The following is a 15,191-nucleotide window of genomic DNA, read 5'->3' on the forward strand; positions in this document are numbered from 1 at the left end:
CACATAGCTGCTGCGTTAGAACAAGAAGGCAGGGGGCGTACTGTTGCAAAGAGGCGGGGCAGAAACGAGGAAAGAGGAGCTGGGAGATGGGAGCCTCCACAAGCACGACATGTGTTGCGGAAATATTTTGTAAACAAGAACAGCAGCGACGGGCAGTCAGGAAGTATGCAAAAATACAAAAGGGCACTGTAAGAAAAATATGAGTAAGATGTTTTTATATTGATTTCTATTTAACTTTCTTAACTTTCTTGGTAGATGTTTAATACCTTGAGATAAGATGAAAAATTAGATAACAATCAAGTTACTTAAATTTGAAATTCTCGACTCTTAGTAGCTCTCAAAGCTAATAGTAAATCCTCTAAATAGATCGCATTTTTTGCCAGTGCTTTTTGGAATATGGAAATCAGAGATCATTTGCATACAAGCGGCACCCCACCCACACTCCCTCATTTTTTATTGCCTCTCACCTTTATGTCTTCTTTTCGCTTTATTTGTAGTCGTTGACCATCGGTCGAGTGACGACGATTTCCATTCGCCAACGATCGCGAGTCTTTGAGTGTGTGAGTGCGAGCGAGATACCGCTGAACAAGTGTGTGTGAGAGCGGTTAACGAGTGGTTTTTCTGGTTTTATTTGTTGTATCTTCAATAGCCTCGTTGAATTGCTTTGTTTTCTCTTTTTCCCAGCCAATGGGAAACAAAGGCGGGTTTTCAAAGATATTAAAAACGATCAAGGAAAGGCACGGAAATTAGGTAGGTTTATAGGAATTATATGATATATATAAGGGGATGTACATAGGTGACAAAAAAGAAGTTGATTTATTTTCTCCATATATCATATTCAAAATTTCGCATTTCCAATACCAAATTCTATATTCCTCTTGTCCCCTTCACGTTATCAATTTTGAGTGATTGCTTATCTACCCCCAAACGAAACTCGAAATAAAACACACCTTGGCACTCACAAAAACATACACACTTTCCATATGTGCATAACCATCTACCTTCGCTTCCTTTTTTATGTCACCGTTTCTTGGGTTTCACAGTCGGGAAAGTGCTGGGAAGGGGGTTCAATGGGGAAATGGGGAAAAGGGGAAAAGCTGGGGGCCGTCTAATGGAATTCACACGTGTTTTGCTTTATTCGTATTGCAGCAGTAAAGGCATTCGTTTCAGGTATTTCGTTACCTCGGTATTACATCAAAATTGGCATTCACCAGTAACTGAATGTATCTCACAGATACATTTCCCGTTTTCTGATTTCATTTATTTGTACCTTTTGGGTAGTTGGATTAAAAACGTCTTATCTGTGACGAAAAATTAGAAAAATGACTTAAAACGAATTCTACTTCCATTTTGTAGCAATTGATTTTGATAAATTGCAGTGTAAAATTCCAACGGAAAACAAAAGATAACTTCTTTGATATTTAAAAAGTGTCCTGCGCTGGCTTTAAGGCGACATCTGTGTTTGGAGGAAATCAATTAGGAAGGTGAATTCGCTAGGCTTGGAGTGTGTTCCGGCTAGGCCAGTGTCGTTATCTTAACTTTGTGCTCAAAGTAAGACCAGTCCCGGGCAGAAAAAATACCGAAAACAGACACAGTGTAACATCGCATATAATGATTTATTACTTCTTATTATGGTTTGTATATATTCTAATTTCCGATTGGACATACATGCATTTATTTGCATTGAACTATTATAAAACATAATATTTATAAAAATTATATTCTATTCATAAAAAAATAGAATGGGTACCAGTTCAATAATATTTTAAGCTTTTACATTGATGTTATAAAAATTATTAAAATATAATCAAGACATAAGAAACCCTAACACTACAATAATTTATATCAATATGTTTTACAAATATAAATTTAACACCATAACAATATTTGGCCCTTCAATTAACATTATAAATGTTGTCTGACTATAATACAAACACAGTATATATTAAGGCTATAAGAATTTTCAATTCAATTTTTCAATCAAAGAGGTATTGTCAACTTTTGTTAAATAAAATGTGTTATATATATATTTGCGGACACTAATAAAGCCTTTTTAGAAATTAAACTTGAAATTAAATATCACCTACATATATAGTATTTCCTAAATCTAATATGGTATTTAATAGAATTTGTTCTTTGTCCGCCACGGTCACACTGGCTCTTGCTTGCACTAATATCAAGATGGCGTAAATTTGTAAAATTGTCGAATTCTATGTGAAATAGCCAGGCAAATTGAAAAGAAAACGCAGCGATCCTGCAAAACGTAAGTGGTCAATAGAGATTCGGATCAAGAAGCACCGTAGCAAGTTCAAAAACGGTGCTGACCACGCGCATGAAAATTCGAATTTCCCAGCAGCATTTCAGTGTCTCAGTTCCAGTGTGTGTGTATGAGTGCGAGTGCCCCTCGTCTTTGTGTTGGTGTGAAAATGCTGAAGCAGGAGGGATAGCAACGTGCTCGCGGTAAAAACAGCGCGAGTGTGAGCGAAACGACTAGTATACACGAATCTATTGCCAGGGCAAACGACTCGCATAAGTTTGGTTTTTTTATAAGATTCCAAGTTCCGTTTCGTTTCGTTTAGTTTTCTTGGCTTTATAGTTAACACTTTGTACTGCAACTAGCCTTGAAAACCCTGTATATAAAGTCAAATAAAGAAAAAGTTAACATATAAAATAACTAAAATATGGCAGCAATGCATTATTATTAAAATTATTGCATAAAATGCGCTTGCGTGTGGCCCCAAAAAGTGATTGTGTGCGTGTGTGTTTGTGTGCGCTATTGGCAACTACAACAAAAACAAAAGTCTGGTCTCTAAAACAAAGAAAATGAAAATTATTGTGGCAGAATCAATCCAATTAAAAAATTCGATTTCGATTTCAGTCGAATTAGAAGAAGAAAACGCAGCAGCGACGCCAGCAGAGGAAGTGGGCAAAGCAGAGCAGAATAAGAAAAAAGGAAATAGGAAAATAAGCCAATAAGTAAGTGTCGAATTTGCTCCACTGTATGCTTTCTTGACTCCCTTTTCAACCCGCCTTTATCGGCTGCACCTTATCAGCCCCGTTATTCGCAGTGCATTTAAAGAGTGCCGTTAGTTTTCGGAGGCCATTGACGTTGAAAAATAAATTGCAAACATAGAACCGTTTTCTTTTTTGGTTTCCCTGCTGATTTGTTAATTTCCAGGTTTTTCGTTTTATTTTCTGTGTTATATTTGCTTTTCCGTGTTTATTTAAGCTTTTTATTTTTATGGCGTCTGCTAAACAACTGTTTTTTGTCTCTTCTTTGTTCTCTTGTGCGTTTTTTTTTTGCGGAAGCTTTTCGGCATCCGCCAACGCAACGTGCAGCTGTTTTGCAATTGTAATCCATTTCTTTTATTTTTTGCAACAACACTCGTAAATACCATACGAAATATTAAGTTGCCAATAGGAAAAGCCATAAATAAAACCAATCAATTGAATGTCTAACTCGCACGCAAAGGTATAAGAACTACACTAAAATAAAATGAAAGTACTTAATTTTATTTAAGAATTTTAGATTATGAATTTGTTTCTGCCAACAAATTCATTTTTTTTTTGTTTTAAATTTTTATTCAAATATTTTAAAGTTTTATTTAAGTATTTTGATGTTTCGGCTAATTTTTTTCTGTGTACAGCATAGGTGGCACCAATAAGAAACGGTACATTTCGGTAAAATAAATCAAAGTCAAAGCGAAAACAACAACAACAGAAGTCGCAAGTTTTGAGGTTAGAACAGGCTATGAGAGGGGGCAAAAGAAGAAGGAGAACGAGGGAGAGAGCGATCTAAATGCGTGAGCGGTAAAAGAAAGCGCACAGAAAGACGGAAAGTGGGTAGAGAGAGAGGGTTTAATAGCGAGAGAGAGAGCCGCCAAAAACAACAATTAAATTTAATTTTTTGTCATTTTTGGCCGGCAAGTGAAAACTTTCTGCTTGTTGCTTCTTTTTCTCACTTCTATGCGCTTTATCTTCCATGTTTGTGCTTTTCACCACCAAAAGTGTCATTTAAGTGGCATTTTCACAGTCACTGCTTTTTATTTGCTTATTTCTCCCTTTTGTCGGAAATTGTTTACTCCACGCACACACGAACACACGTTTCTTTTATCTATTTGTTGTTAATCTCTGCTTCGTCTTTTTATTTTCTGATTGCTGATTCACTGTCCCATGTTGTTGGTGTCGTCACGTTGGAATACACTCGAATACAAATAAAACTCTAATTTCATCACAAGTTTTTAGAAGGGCTAAAGCACAATGAAACTAGAAAGTTTGATTTCTTAACTCCTTACAGAGTAAAAGGTTATTATAGAAGATTTATGCATTTCAAATGATTAAAAATTACGATAACGTCACATTTTTAAATATTTTTCTTTCTGTTCACTTAAATTATCGTTACTCATCGTTTATTAATTCAGCATCTTTTGTTTTCCCCATTCGTAATCAATAAACACCGACGACTGCAAAGCCACACACACTTATAAATGTAAATAAACGAGATAAACTTTTATTTTGTGCGAGGTTCGGGTTCTTATCTTTTTCCCCACTGTGCATTTCAGCTGCCATCCAAATTGCCTTTGAATGTTGTTTTTTTGTTTGTGTCAACCTAAGCCAAGCTTACTTGTCCCTCTCGCTCTCTGCCTTTATTCTTAGCTAGCGGTTTCTATTTTCGATATCGATTGTTGCTGTGCGCTGTGTTTTTATTTATATTTTCCAAAAATCTTTATCATCGAAAACATATGCGAATTAAACACGATTTTGGGTTAATGCTGTGGTTATGTGTAGTGAGATTAAAAGATAACTTCCCTCTGACCACGTAGTCCACCAAAACAGATTGAGAAAACTAATTTAATAACTCTTTCAGAAACACTACCCAAAAAGAGCCTGAAGCGACTGCCTTGAGAAAAATCGAAAAAGGAAGACGAGAGGAGGTTAGACGAAAGGACAGCGCCAGGTGAGAAAATGGGAAATTGAGGAACACTTTGTGGTGCATTGGTTAAAAAAATTATTTTATTAGTTATCTTTTATCACAATGTAAATCCTAGAAAACCATAATTTTTCCTGTGATAAATGTATGAGTATATGAGTAGTGACTGAAATTTCTAAAATAATTTACTTTTAATTATATAGTAGAGGGTCATTTTTAACTATAGCTAATAAGGCAAGTGTCTAGCCATATTACTTACTTGCTGATTACCTTACCTATTAAAATGACATATTGTAGTATGTAAAATTTATAGTGGGATTTCCATTTGTAGATATTTGTAAAAACACCTCTGCTATTTTTATATGTCATGAATAATTGTGAATAAGATGTTTCAAGTTGTGATAGACAGACCCATTTGCTGTTCCTATTAAAGTAGTAAAATCTATGCTAATAAAATCCAAGTGATCCTATGGATCGTAGCCACTTTTTCAATTCCTATCGCAGTGAGAAAGTAAATAGTTTACTTTCATGACCTGAGCAAGGAGTGAAAACCACCTAATCTGCTTGGAATCTGTCACTTGTTTACTATGAGTAATGAAAACTGCGCAATTCTACCACACAATTTATACAAGTTTAGCAATTTGAAAAAGGTGAACTAAAGTCATATTCTCCTTATCCACAGAAAGGCAACGCTATTTCGAGGAATTCCCACATCCACACAAAGAAGCCCACAGGAACAGACATTCAAAAATGGAGCTGCGCGTGGGTAACAAATACCGCCTCGGCCGCAAAATCGGATCGGGGTCGTTCGGCGATATCTACCTAGGCACCACGATCAACACTGGCGAGGAGGTGGCCATAAAGTTAGAGTGTATTCGCACCAAGCACCCCCAGCTGCACATCGAATCAAAGTTCTACAAGACGATGCAGGGCGGAATAGGTATACCCCGCATAATATGGTGTGGCAGCGAGGGAGATTACAATGTGATGGTAATGGAGCTACTTGGACCTTCGCTGGAGGACCTTTTCAACTTTTGTTCGCGCCGTTTTTCTCTGAAAACGGTTTTGCTGCTGGCGGACCAGATGATATCCCGCATCGACTACATCCACTCCCGGGATTTCATCCATCGCGACATTAAGCCAGATAACTTCCTAATGGGTCTCGGCAAGAAGGGTAATTTGGTGTACATCATTGACTTTGGCTTGGCCAAGAAGTTCCGGGACGCTCGATCACTGAAACACATTCCGTATCGGGAAAACAAGAACCTCACGGGCACCGCCCGCTATGCCTCAATTAATACACACTTGGGTATTGAGCAGTCACGTCGTGATGACCTGGAATCCCTCGGCTATGTCCTCATGTACTTTAACCTGGGAGCCTTGCCCTGGCAGGGATTGAAGGCAGCCAATAAGAGGCAAAAGTACGAGAGGATCTCGGAGAAGAAGCTGTCCACCTCTATAGTGGTGCTGTGCAAGGGCTTCCCTAGCGAATTCGTCAACTATCTGAATTTCTGTCGCCAGATGCATTTCGACCAGCGTCCCGATTACTGCCACCTGCGCAAGCTCTTCCGGAATTTATTCCATCGTCTGGGCTTTACTTATGATTATGTGTTTGACTGGAATCTGCTGAAGTTCGGTGCCCCACGGAATCCTCAGGCCATTCAGCAGGCGCAGGATGGAGGGGACGGCCAGGCGGGACATGATGCGGTTTCTGCAGCGGCGGCAGTGGCAGCAGCGGCTGCCGCCTCCCATCCTCAGCAGCAGCACAAGGTTAATGCGGCACTTGGCGGCGGAGGAGGCAGTGCAGCGCAACAGCAACTCCAAGGCGGACAAACGCTGGCGATGTTGGGCGGCAATGGAGGAGGAAACGGCAGCCAACTGATCGGCGGCAATGGACTCAACATGGACGATTCGATGGCGGCAACAAACTCGTCGAGACCGCCTTATGATACGCCTGAACGTCGACCCTCGATAAGGATGCGTCAGGGAGGCGGTGGCGGCGGGGGTGGAGTGGGCGGCATGCAGAGCGGTGGCGGTGGCGTGGGGAACGCTAAATAATATTTTATCGTTTAGGTTGCGACGCTGGACACGACACAGTAGACAAACAACAGCAGAACTCAGCAAAACTATACATGTAGAATATATAGTTATATATACCTTATATATATATAATACTTGCTTTATATATGCGGTAAAACATGTTGAATGTATCCAAAACGGCAGGAGGACCAGGTCCCTGCCAAGAACGGAGGATGAGAGCAGTGAGAAAAGAGGAGCGGAGCAGAGCAAAGCGCAGCGCTTAACTTCTTTTTTTTTGTGTACATTTTCGTTTGTTTTTTGACATTTTTGGTTTCTGCTCCCAGATGTTAGAACGTTGGGCGCGCTTATTATTAATTAACTAGCCTATGATTAATTTAATTTATACTATAGAACATAAACGATTGCAACTTGGCTGCAAGAAACTGCAACAAACCGCACTGTTCAATTGATTGAGATCCCTGAAAAGCAGCCAATAGATCGGCGGTTAAGAACGGGTTCGCGGGATTTGGGAGGTGAGCCAGGATACGCAGGCATTTAATTCTGTTTTGCATTTGACTATTGCTCTCAGCCGGCTCAATGTATTCGTTGTTAATTTGAAATCCCAGCCCAAAATCAAGCAGAACATTTAAAACCGATCATGAAACACATAATAACTCGATTGTAAGTGTAATATTTGTGTAAAAGAAATAAAGGACAGCCCGTTCAGCGAGTGTCCCTAACCCTAGAATATAGGCACTAGCGATAGCGAATCCAATCCATACAAATTGCATATGCTATCTAGCAAAACACCCACATTGTAACCTAAGTTGAAGCCGATTAACTGATTTCGGGGCGCAATTAACCGATGATAAAGATTATGATGATCAAGTGCAGTAGAGGGGACGTTCTTTAGCTTTAAGCAATTGATTTTTAAGGCCCCTCCTATGTTATATTATATACCTTATTGTATCGCCTACGATCCCCGTATATTTGTACTATATATACTTTCGTGGCCTGCACTTTGCTGCCTGTGTTCATATATACTTTTCCGATTTTTAAACACTAACTGCGCGCATTTCTCAAGCAGAAGGGAAATCACCGGGAAAATTGAGGAGGAAGGAGGATGGGCGGTGGGGCAGCCCTTTTGTTTACGCAACAAAATCATGTAACTAAGATAGAGAGCGTATAAATAGCGTTAGACACACACAAAACAATTTGCATTAAATTTTCGACTTAATTAAAATGAAGTAAGGCCCTTCAGAGGTAAAATTACAAAACGCTAGCTAATAAATTATAGCTATAATATGAAATTTGTTTATAAGTAATACCAAACCATAAAAATAAAAACAAAACACAAAAATGCAAAAAAAAAAAAACTTAAATTCTAAATGCGCCAAGAGAAAATGGGTAAAATTATAAATATATATAAATATACAAACTATATCTTATGAGAACACGTAAAACATGTAAATCCCCACAGCGATCGGCTGGCAGTCTAAAACTAACGAATCAAACAAAAATTAAAAAGAAGAAACAAAATAGGATCACTAAACGCAAAAGCCACTAAAAACTTAAATAAAAATGCATTACGTGATATTTCTTACATATTGTTTTTTGTTTTCCCAACCTTATTTCCCAATTGTTTCGGCAATATCCGCCTTGTTTCTGGAACGGAACCACTATCCAAAGCGCACGCCTTGCAAATCGACCAACTTTGTAAACATGACCATGTAGCTCTGCCAGAAACCGGGGATCCTCCGTTGACATAGCCCCACGCCTCCTCCCAGATCAGAACTAATAACCTAATAAGTGTACATACGAAGTATCCAAGTAACCAAAACCCTACAAGTAAAAAATAAAATATATGTGTGATTTTCCTCCTAGCATACAGAGTACTAAACCATTAGAATTTTATTGATAGAAATGAAATCGAAAAGCCCGACAAAACGATTCATAACAATTATGAGCCACTAGAAATGGAGAACTAAACGATCTTGTGTGAAAAGTCCATCAGCATAAGCGAAAATAGAGAAACTAACAAATTGAAATAAAACATAGTAATTCCGAAAGTTTTGTATAATTAACTGTATATGTATATTGAGAATAGAATTTTGAACTAATAACTAATTAAACTTGAATCGAGTTCAAGTCGAATAGACGAATATCGATAATATCATGGGCGATATGAACATATAAACATTAAAAAACCACCAACAGTGATATGGAATACAAAATAACCACTAACGAAATCGAAACGGTTCATGAAACATTTAACAAGTACGTTAGGTCGGAATTCGACGGATGTAACGATAAGTGCACGCCACATTTATGTAATTAGCAAGTATTTCGAATTAAACTGAACATGAAATATGTATGTGTGAACAGAATAAAAGCAGCCACTAAATAAGCCACACCACTCACAATAACAATTACAAACGAGGCATTAAAAAGCTTAACAATAATAACACAACTTACTTAAATTTGGTTTTTGTGTTGTTAAGGAGGTGGGGGAACCCCAAATGGCATGGATCCAGCACCATATAAAGTTCATCCTTCAACTCGGTTTCAGACGAGCTTCCAAAAATCGAATTTTATTTCATTTTAAGGAAAGATTTATGAATTAATTTTATTTATTTAAAATTAAATGCTTGCATTTAAAAACAATTTTTTTAAATAATCACAGCAATTGATTAAACTATATTGGCAGCCTGACAACTCTGTTTATGAAACTGTGTCCACTCTGCTGATCAGCTGTTTTTAGTATTTTTGTGCTTTCGATTTAAGGTCACTCTGAGCACGTCTTATTTGTTGGCCCTTTAGTTTTTGCCAAAAAGGTTAATAAAAACCCCGATATAAACTCAACCGAGTGGTGATTCAACCTCCAGAGACTTGAGACTTATTAACCAGACCCCAATATTGCAGGTTTTGCACCAGGATCAAGTCAGGAGGAACTTGAAAGATGGGAGCTCGACAGTCTCAATCCCGCGAACCCCGATCCGTTTCGATGGAAAATCCAACTCCTGCCGGCGTTATTGATATATCCGATGATGTGGTTAAGCGATTGAAGGCAGGAATATCCCAGCAGGGTAAGCAATCCACTGGTAGATTTGAATACCAGCTGGAAATCCGCATTTCACTCTGCCCGGTGTTATGCAACAATTGTCAAAACGGACAATTGTTTATGTCAAATACAGTAAAAACTCGATAGCTAGAACAACTGCATGATAGAGCACTCGAAGCTTTTGGAATGATGTTCCTTTGTGATGTCTCGTAGCTAGAAGACTTGTTTTACTTTACTTTTGTGTTATATTATTGAAAACTATTGATTTGTTTTTATGGTATTGCAGCTCGTGAGCACGCCGCCGCTGCGGAGGATTCGAAGCCAGCTCCCAAGGCAGTGCCAAAGGCTGCTTCAAAGACAGTCACATCGTCGCCAGCTCCCACTTCTGCCCCTAAAGTGTCTTACCCATCTGCGGTGCCCATCTACGTCCAGGGAGGCGGACACACCATCAGCGCGGCCGATGTGCAGCGCCAGATGAACCAGGAGCTTATCAAGAATGACGAGCTGTGGAAGGAGCGCATGACGAAGCTAGAGGAGAACCTTAAGAAGACCAACACGATCCTGGAGAAGGAGTACGCCAACGCAGTGGACAACGTGCATAAGCGATTCGTGAGTACCGCGTCGTCGCACAAAGTGCCTCCCTGCCAGGACCTGAAGTCCCAGCTGCTCGCCTGCTACCGCGCGTATCCCGGAGAGACACTGAAATGCATCGAGGAAGTGGCCCAATTCCAGAAGTGCATTGATCTGCACCGCGTCAAGAAACTGGATTCAGAACCAGAGGCTCCAAAAGCGGCCACCGTTCCTGCCAAGGCGGCCTAGTCTCCTGGGAGACCCTCTTATTCTTGTCCTAATTTGTTGACCTTTTCTTTGAGGCCTCTTATGGGCTTTGTATAAACGACGGAGAACGCACTTGGAAAACTTAAGCGAGAGAGTGTAATTGCGAGCGATAGTAAACTAATTTAACTGAATCAATCCATGGTAATTTTACTGGTTGGGAGTTTGCCTTAAAGTGTAGTTTTGTTCAAATAAAACCCATAGCATACTTTTTAATTGTATCTATTTGGCAAACAGCAACGATCACTCCATCCTTTCGCTCTCGCACATTCAACTTAACAAACCGTAAGACTATAATCATTAATTAGAAATAAGTAACATTATTTACAGCATGTGACCGCGTAGCAAAGTCGCTGTGGCAGCGGCCCAAATGGAAATCAAAGAGACTCCCAAAGCGGTGGCACTACTTTTTTCGTGATCGGACTTGTCCTGGGGGTCATCTTTTTCCTCATCCTTGGAATGCTCGCAGGACTCATCGAAATCCTTTGCGGGTCCCAGACAGCCTGCATAGCTCATCACGTAGGCCAAATAGTTCTGCTCAAAGACTCCGCGAATCAAACTGGAACCCGGTCCATAGGCGAAGACAGCCACATCCTCACCGCCATGGGTTTCGTCCTTTCTGGGAACTGTGGCCAAATGACGGTAGGTAGGAGCAGCGCGCTCTTCTTCGGTGAATTGTTTCAGAGGCATCCACATATTAGAGCTGTTTTGAGGTCTTGAGTCGTTTGCTAAGTGATCCCAGTAGCCAGGACCTGGATAAATTCAGAGATTTGTTTGATATTTCGAATTTAACATTGGTGGATATATCTTACCATTGGCATACGAGATGGTCTCATAGACCATCGGATCGTTTTTCTCATGCGAGTTGGCTGCTCCCAGGATGTCAGCTCCTCGGAGGGCATAACCATTGAAAGTCACCGCATGGGAGTGATCTGCTGTTACCAGGATCAAGGTTTCCTCGGGATCGGTATTATTCACAGCGGCTTGGATCGCCAAATCGAATTCGTAGAGCTCATGGAGGGCGGCACGGGCATAGTTCATATGATGACCTTGGTCAATGCGACCTCCCTCCACTAGAAGTACATAACCGTTGGATTCATCCCCCCTTTCCAGAACTCCCAAGGCTGTCTCTGTCATTTCTTGCAGGGAAGGTTCTCCCTCCTCCCTAGCTATGGAGTAGGTAATATGATTGTTCCGGAACAGTCCCATCAAGTGATCCACTTTCTTGACATCCACCTTTAGGAGATCCTTGCGGTTGTGAACCAGAGCTGGAGCCACTGAATCGTTAGCATGGTGAGCAAGCCACTCGGAAGGGAGATTCCTATTATCACCCCGAGTGCAAATGGTTTCCGTGGGTCCTTCGAAAATCGTCGTCCTCACCTCTGACGCATTCAGGATTCCCATTGGCGACATTCCGCCTCCCAGGATCACATTGAAACGATTTCCCGGAGCATTTTCCACCAACTGACGGGCTATATCAACATGAATACCCACCGATTCTGACGGAACTTCCGTATCGCACTCCCAATCTCTGTCGTAGATGTGGGCGTAGGTGGCGGCAGGCGTTGCATGGGTGATCCTGGTGGTGGTGACAATACCAGTGCGCTTGCCCTCCTTTTGGGCCCACTCCATCACGCTTTGAACCCTGCCCTGTTGGGAATCCTTCTTTGAGCGTGTGGCATCCATTCCGATGGCTCCGTAATGAGTTTTCGAGCCCGAGAAGATCGCCGTGGCAGTGCCCGCCGAGTCCGGAACCTGTTTGTCCACATTGTAGGTCTGTTAAGGAATAAATTGTATTACTTAGTAGTTTAAACATAAATTTCAATATAAGTTGGAACAACAAAGTAACTAGATCTACGATGTACTTAGACTTACCTTGGCCATTCCAGTGTTTGGGAAGTCGTCGAAGACCAGAGTTTCCTCCTCGCCAGGACCGTGCTTCAGATACTGTCCCTTGTAGATGCGACCAGCACTGATGGTGGACACTCCCATGCCATCCCCAATGAAGACGATGATGTTACGGGCCTTCTTCAGGTAGGAGTTCTCGTCCACCCGTTGGGCCTGCTTGATGGTCTTCTTCAACTGCGTCAGACCCACTTTGTGCCAGAATTCCGCATCTAAATTCGAATTGGAAACGGAAGACCCATTAAAGCTAAATCGGATAGGAATCGAGGGGTAAATCAGTGCCATGTCACGTATTAATTACCCCTCGCCAGTGAGATCTAGTTGGCACTTGAACATGTTCTGGATCGACTTTTTAAGTACACAACTAGTTACGGTGATTTATTCTCGCTGCGAGCGTTGCTAAAAAGGTCTAGCATAACCACAATTTGGGGGCAGGTGGAAAATTTGTTTTCTTTCTTTATGCACTCAGCCCCAGCTTGATGTATATAATTTGTACATTGTTGGAAGTAAGTCAGAGTTACAATTAAGTTTTCCCGGCTAATTTATATGGTCTACCTTTATTTATGTTTGCTCAAGCTAAGGCTCTAATCTTTATTTTATTAGCTAATCTTAAGTTTTACGACGCACTTATCTCATTGTTTAGTAGCTAGTAATAGCAGTACTTAGTTCTTTGGCCATAAATCACTTTTAGAATACTCTTTTTATAATATTACTTATCTGATCTGACTAAATGAAATGAAATCAAAATGATCTCACATTAAATTTAAATGATTTGTATAATTTTTATCAAAATTGTTTCCCATTGATATCTTAAAATCATTTTTAATATGGGAGAATTTAATAAACTAAATAAAATTTGCATTTCCTTTCCACAATGTGGAACGTGCAATAACCGATTTACTTGCGGCGGTGATTAGCATTTTGCGATGTGTAATTAATATTCAGTTGGGGTAGCTTAGGAATGGGTGGGAGGTGGTACCCCCAGCTCCACTCACTGCCACCCACCGCCCAACGACCTCGACACTGAGACAGGTTACAGTTAAGCTTCATTTGTTGACTGCTAATTTCGGCTTTTCAATGAAATTAAAAGTATGATGAATCAGATTTTTTTGCTGCTGATAAACACATTTTTGGGTAGTTTTTTAAAAGGAGTAAAGGAGTAAAAGTACACCATTTTAAACTCTTATTATTAACTTTACTCCAAACTTAATCAAACATTCACTAGACTTCAGTAATTGTGGTTTTTAGATAATCTCTTTTTCCCTGTAAATTTGTCTTAAGTCTGTTTTTAGTCCCCTCAATAGATCTCAATTTGCAATGCATTTTTTTTCAGGTTAAAAATGTAAGTTCGGTTTTCTGTGGTTGATTTTTCAGAGTTACAATGACCTCTCTGAACACTAAAAGTAAATGTAAGTGAGATTTCGCAACCTTGATACAGCAGTGCCCAAGTTTAAGTTCTCGTTACATAATTGAACTGGGAAACTATTCAAGTTCAAGTAATTTAAATTATTTCACGTTCTAGGCGTTTGGCTTTAGTTTGGATTTCGCACGTTTGGTTAGAAAACTTCCGTGTCGGATGGGTTGTAATTGGGACTTACCTTCGGGTTCCTTGGGTTTTTCCACCTCAAACTGAGGTCCTATATCTCCTCCAGCACTCAGAGTCCGAATTAATGGAGGCGGCTGGGTTGTGACTGCAGCCCAACTGAGTGCCATCAGGCCACTCCATAAGAAAACCAACAAAACCACGGAATGCATTTTTCTAACGACGCACAATAAGCGAACAATTGAAATTGAGGGCGACTTTCAGGTTTTCGGTGCCGTTGTGATTTGTATTTGAATGGGGATTTGTATCACAGCTCAGCTTGAGGCGCAGATTCTGTCAGCAGGCCATCGAGATTGATTAGAAAGTGCGCGGAACGATTTCGTCGTCTCGGGGCTGTCTAAAATGCTGTCCCGTGTGGACTCCAATTAGCTACTAACACCGCAGTCAGCCCGCAAGCGCCGTTATATGGCAAACTAACTATCCGTCCAGCCGATCGGCCAGACCCGAAGTCCCGCACTCACACATGGACAGGGCGATCGTTTTCGGCGGTTGGGGAATTACACCCCGTAATTGTGGATTATATCCGGCGCTCTTAGCATATTTCGTAGTCAGGTGGGGTTTTAGACACGTACTAAGTTAATAAAATAAGTTCAATTACATGTTTCAGCGGCTAAAAATAGTTTGCGTTTAAATTTCAGAATGTCAAGACTATAAAGAATTTATAAAAACATTTGATGTCCTTTAAAATATGCCTTAATATGTTATGAAGCTATTGCAATATGCAGCATTCAATTCCTGACATTTTTAGCTTTTAAGCTTCTCATTCTTATACAGGATATCCTACAGTCTACAGACTCAACACGAAGTCATTAAGTGGGCTGTTTGCAATTGCAAAACGT

At 40.3% G+C, this 15,191-nt stretch overlaps 3 protein-coding genes across 4 annotated transcripts; 2 read left to right on the forward strand and 1 right to left on the reverse strand.

The window, feature by feature from the left end:
* The first annotated feature begins 2,126 nt into the window (after positions 1 to 2,126).
* Positions 2,127 to 8,552, forward strand: LOC108104222 (discs overgrown protein kinase). Of its 2 annotated transcripts, XM_017210165.2 has the most exons (4): positions 2,127 to 2,263; positions 2,879 to 2,976; positions 4,868 to 4,957; positions 5,613 to 8,552. In XM_017210165.2, the coding sequence occupies exon 4, from the start codon at positions 5,681 to 5,683 to the stop codon at positions 6,986 to 6,988; it is 1,308 nt and encodes a 435-aa protein (XP_017065654.1). In that variant the 5' UTR covers positions 2,127 to 2,263; positions 2,879 to 2,976; positions 4,868 to 4,957; positions 5,613 to 5,680; the 3' UTR covers positions 6,989 to 8,552. The 2 variants fall into 2 exon arrangements, with proteins under 2 accessions (XP_017065654.1, XP_017065655.1); XM_017210166.2 differs by lacking the exon at positions 2,879 to 2,976.
* Positions 8,553 to 9,717: 1,165 nt separating this feature from the next.
* Positions 9,718 to 10,978, forward strand: LOC108104234 (MICOS complex subunit MIC25). The gene is made up of 3 exons (XM_017210185.2): positions 9,718 to 9,783; positions 9,872 to 10,035; positions 10,297 to 10,978. Exons 2-3 carry the CDS (start codon positions 9,909 to 9,911, stop codon positions 10,827 to 10,829), a joined length of 660 nt encoding a protein of 219 aa, XP_017065674.1. The 5' UTR covers positions 9,718 to 9,783; positions 9,872 to 9,908; the 3' UTR covers positions 10,830 to 10,978.
* Positions 10,979 to 11,050: 72 nt separating this feature from the next.
* Positions 11,051 to 14,716, reverse strand: LOC108104233 (alkaline phosphatase 4). Its single transcript, XM_017210184.2, has 4 exons — positions 14,348 to 14,716; positions 12,720 to 12,961; positions 11,657 to 12,620; positions 11,051 to 11,596 (listed from the first exon to the last, which is right to left on the reverse strand). Exons 1-4 carry the CDS (start codon positions 14,502 to 14,504, stop codon positions 11,169 to 11,171), a joined length of 1,791 nt encoding a protein of 596 aa, XP_017065673.2. The 5' UTR covers positions 14,505 to 14,716; the 3' UTR covers positions 11,051 to 11,168.
* Positions 14,717 to 15,191: the final 475 nt, after the last annotated feature.

The sequence above is a fragment of the Drosophila eugracilis genome, unplaced genomic scaffold (assembly GCF_018153835.1).
Source record: "Drosophila eugracilis isolate 14026-0451.02 unplaced genomic scaffold, ASM1815383v1 contig_670, whole genome shotgun sequence".
Classification (NCBI taxonomy): Eukaryota; Metazoa; Arthropoda; class Insecta; order Diptera; family Drosophilidae; genus Drosophila; species Drosophila eugracilis.

Excerpts from the sequence above, each read along its gene's own strand:
- LOC108104222 (XM_017210165.2), top strand. The coding sequence starts at position 5,681 with ATGGAGCTGCGCGTGGGTAACAAATACCGCCTCGGCCGCAAAATCGGA.
- LOC108104233 (XM_017210184.2), bottom strand. The coding sequence starts at position 14,504 with ATGCATTCCGTGGTTTTGTTGGTTTTCTTATGGAGTGGCCTGATGGCA. Across the intron at positions 12,962-14,347 it reads AAAACCCAAGGAACCCGAAG|ATGCGGAATTCTGGCACAAA; the intron begins GTAAGTCCCAAT and ends ATTCGAATTTAG. Across the intron at positions 12,621-12,719 it reads CAAACACTGGAATGGCCAAG|ACCTACAATGTGGACAAACA; the intron begins GTAAGTCTAAGT and ends ATTCCTTAACAG.
- LOC108104234 (XM_017210185.2), top strand. The coding sequence starts at position 9,909 with ATGGGAGCTCGACAGTCTCAATCCCGCGAACCCCGATCCGTTTCGATG. Across the intron at positions 10,036-10,296 it reads GGCAGGAATATCCCAGCAGG|CTCGTGAGCACGCCGCCGCT; the intron begins GTAAGCAATCCA and ends ATGGTATTGCAG.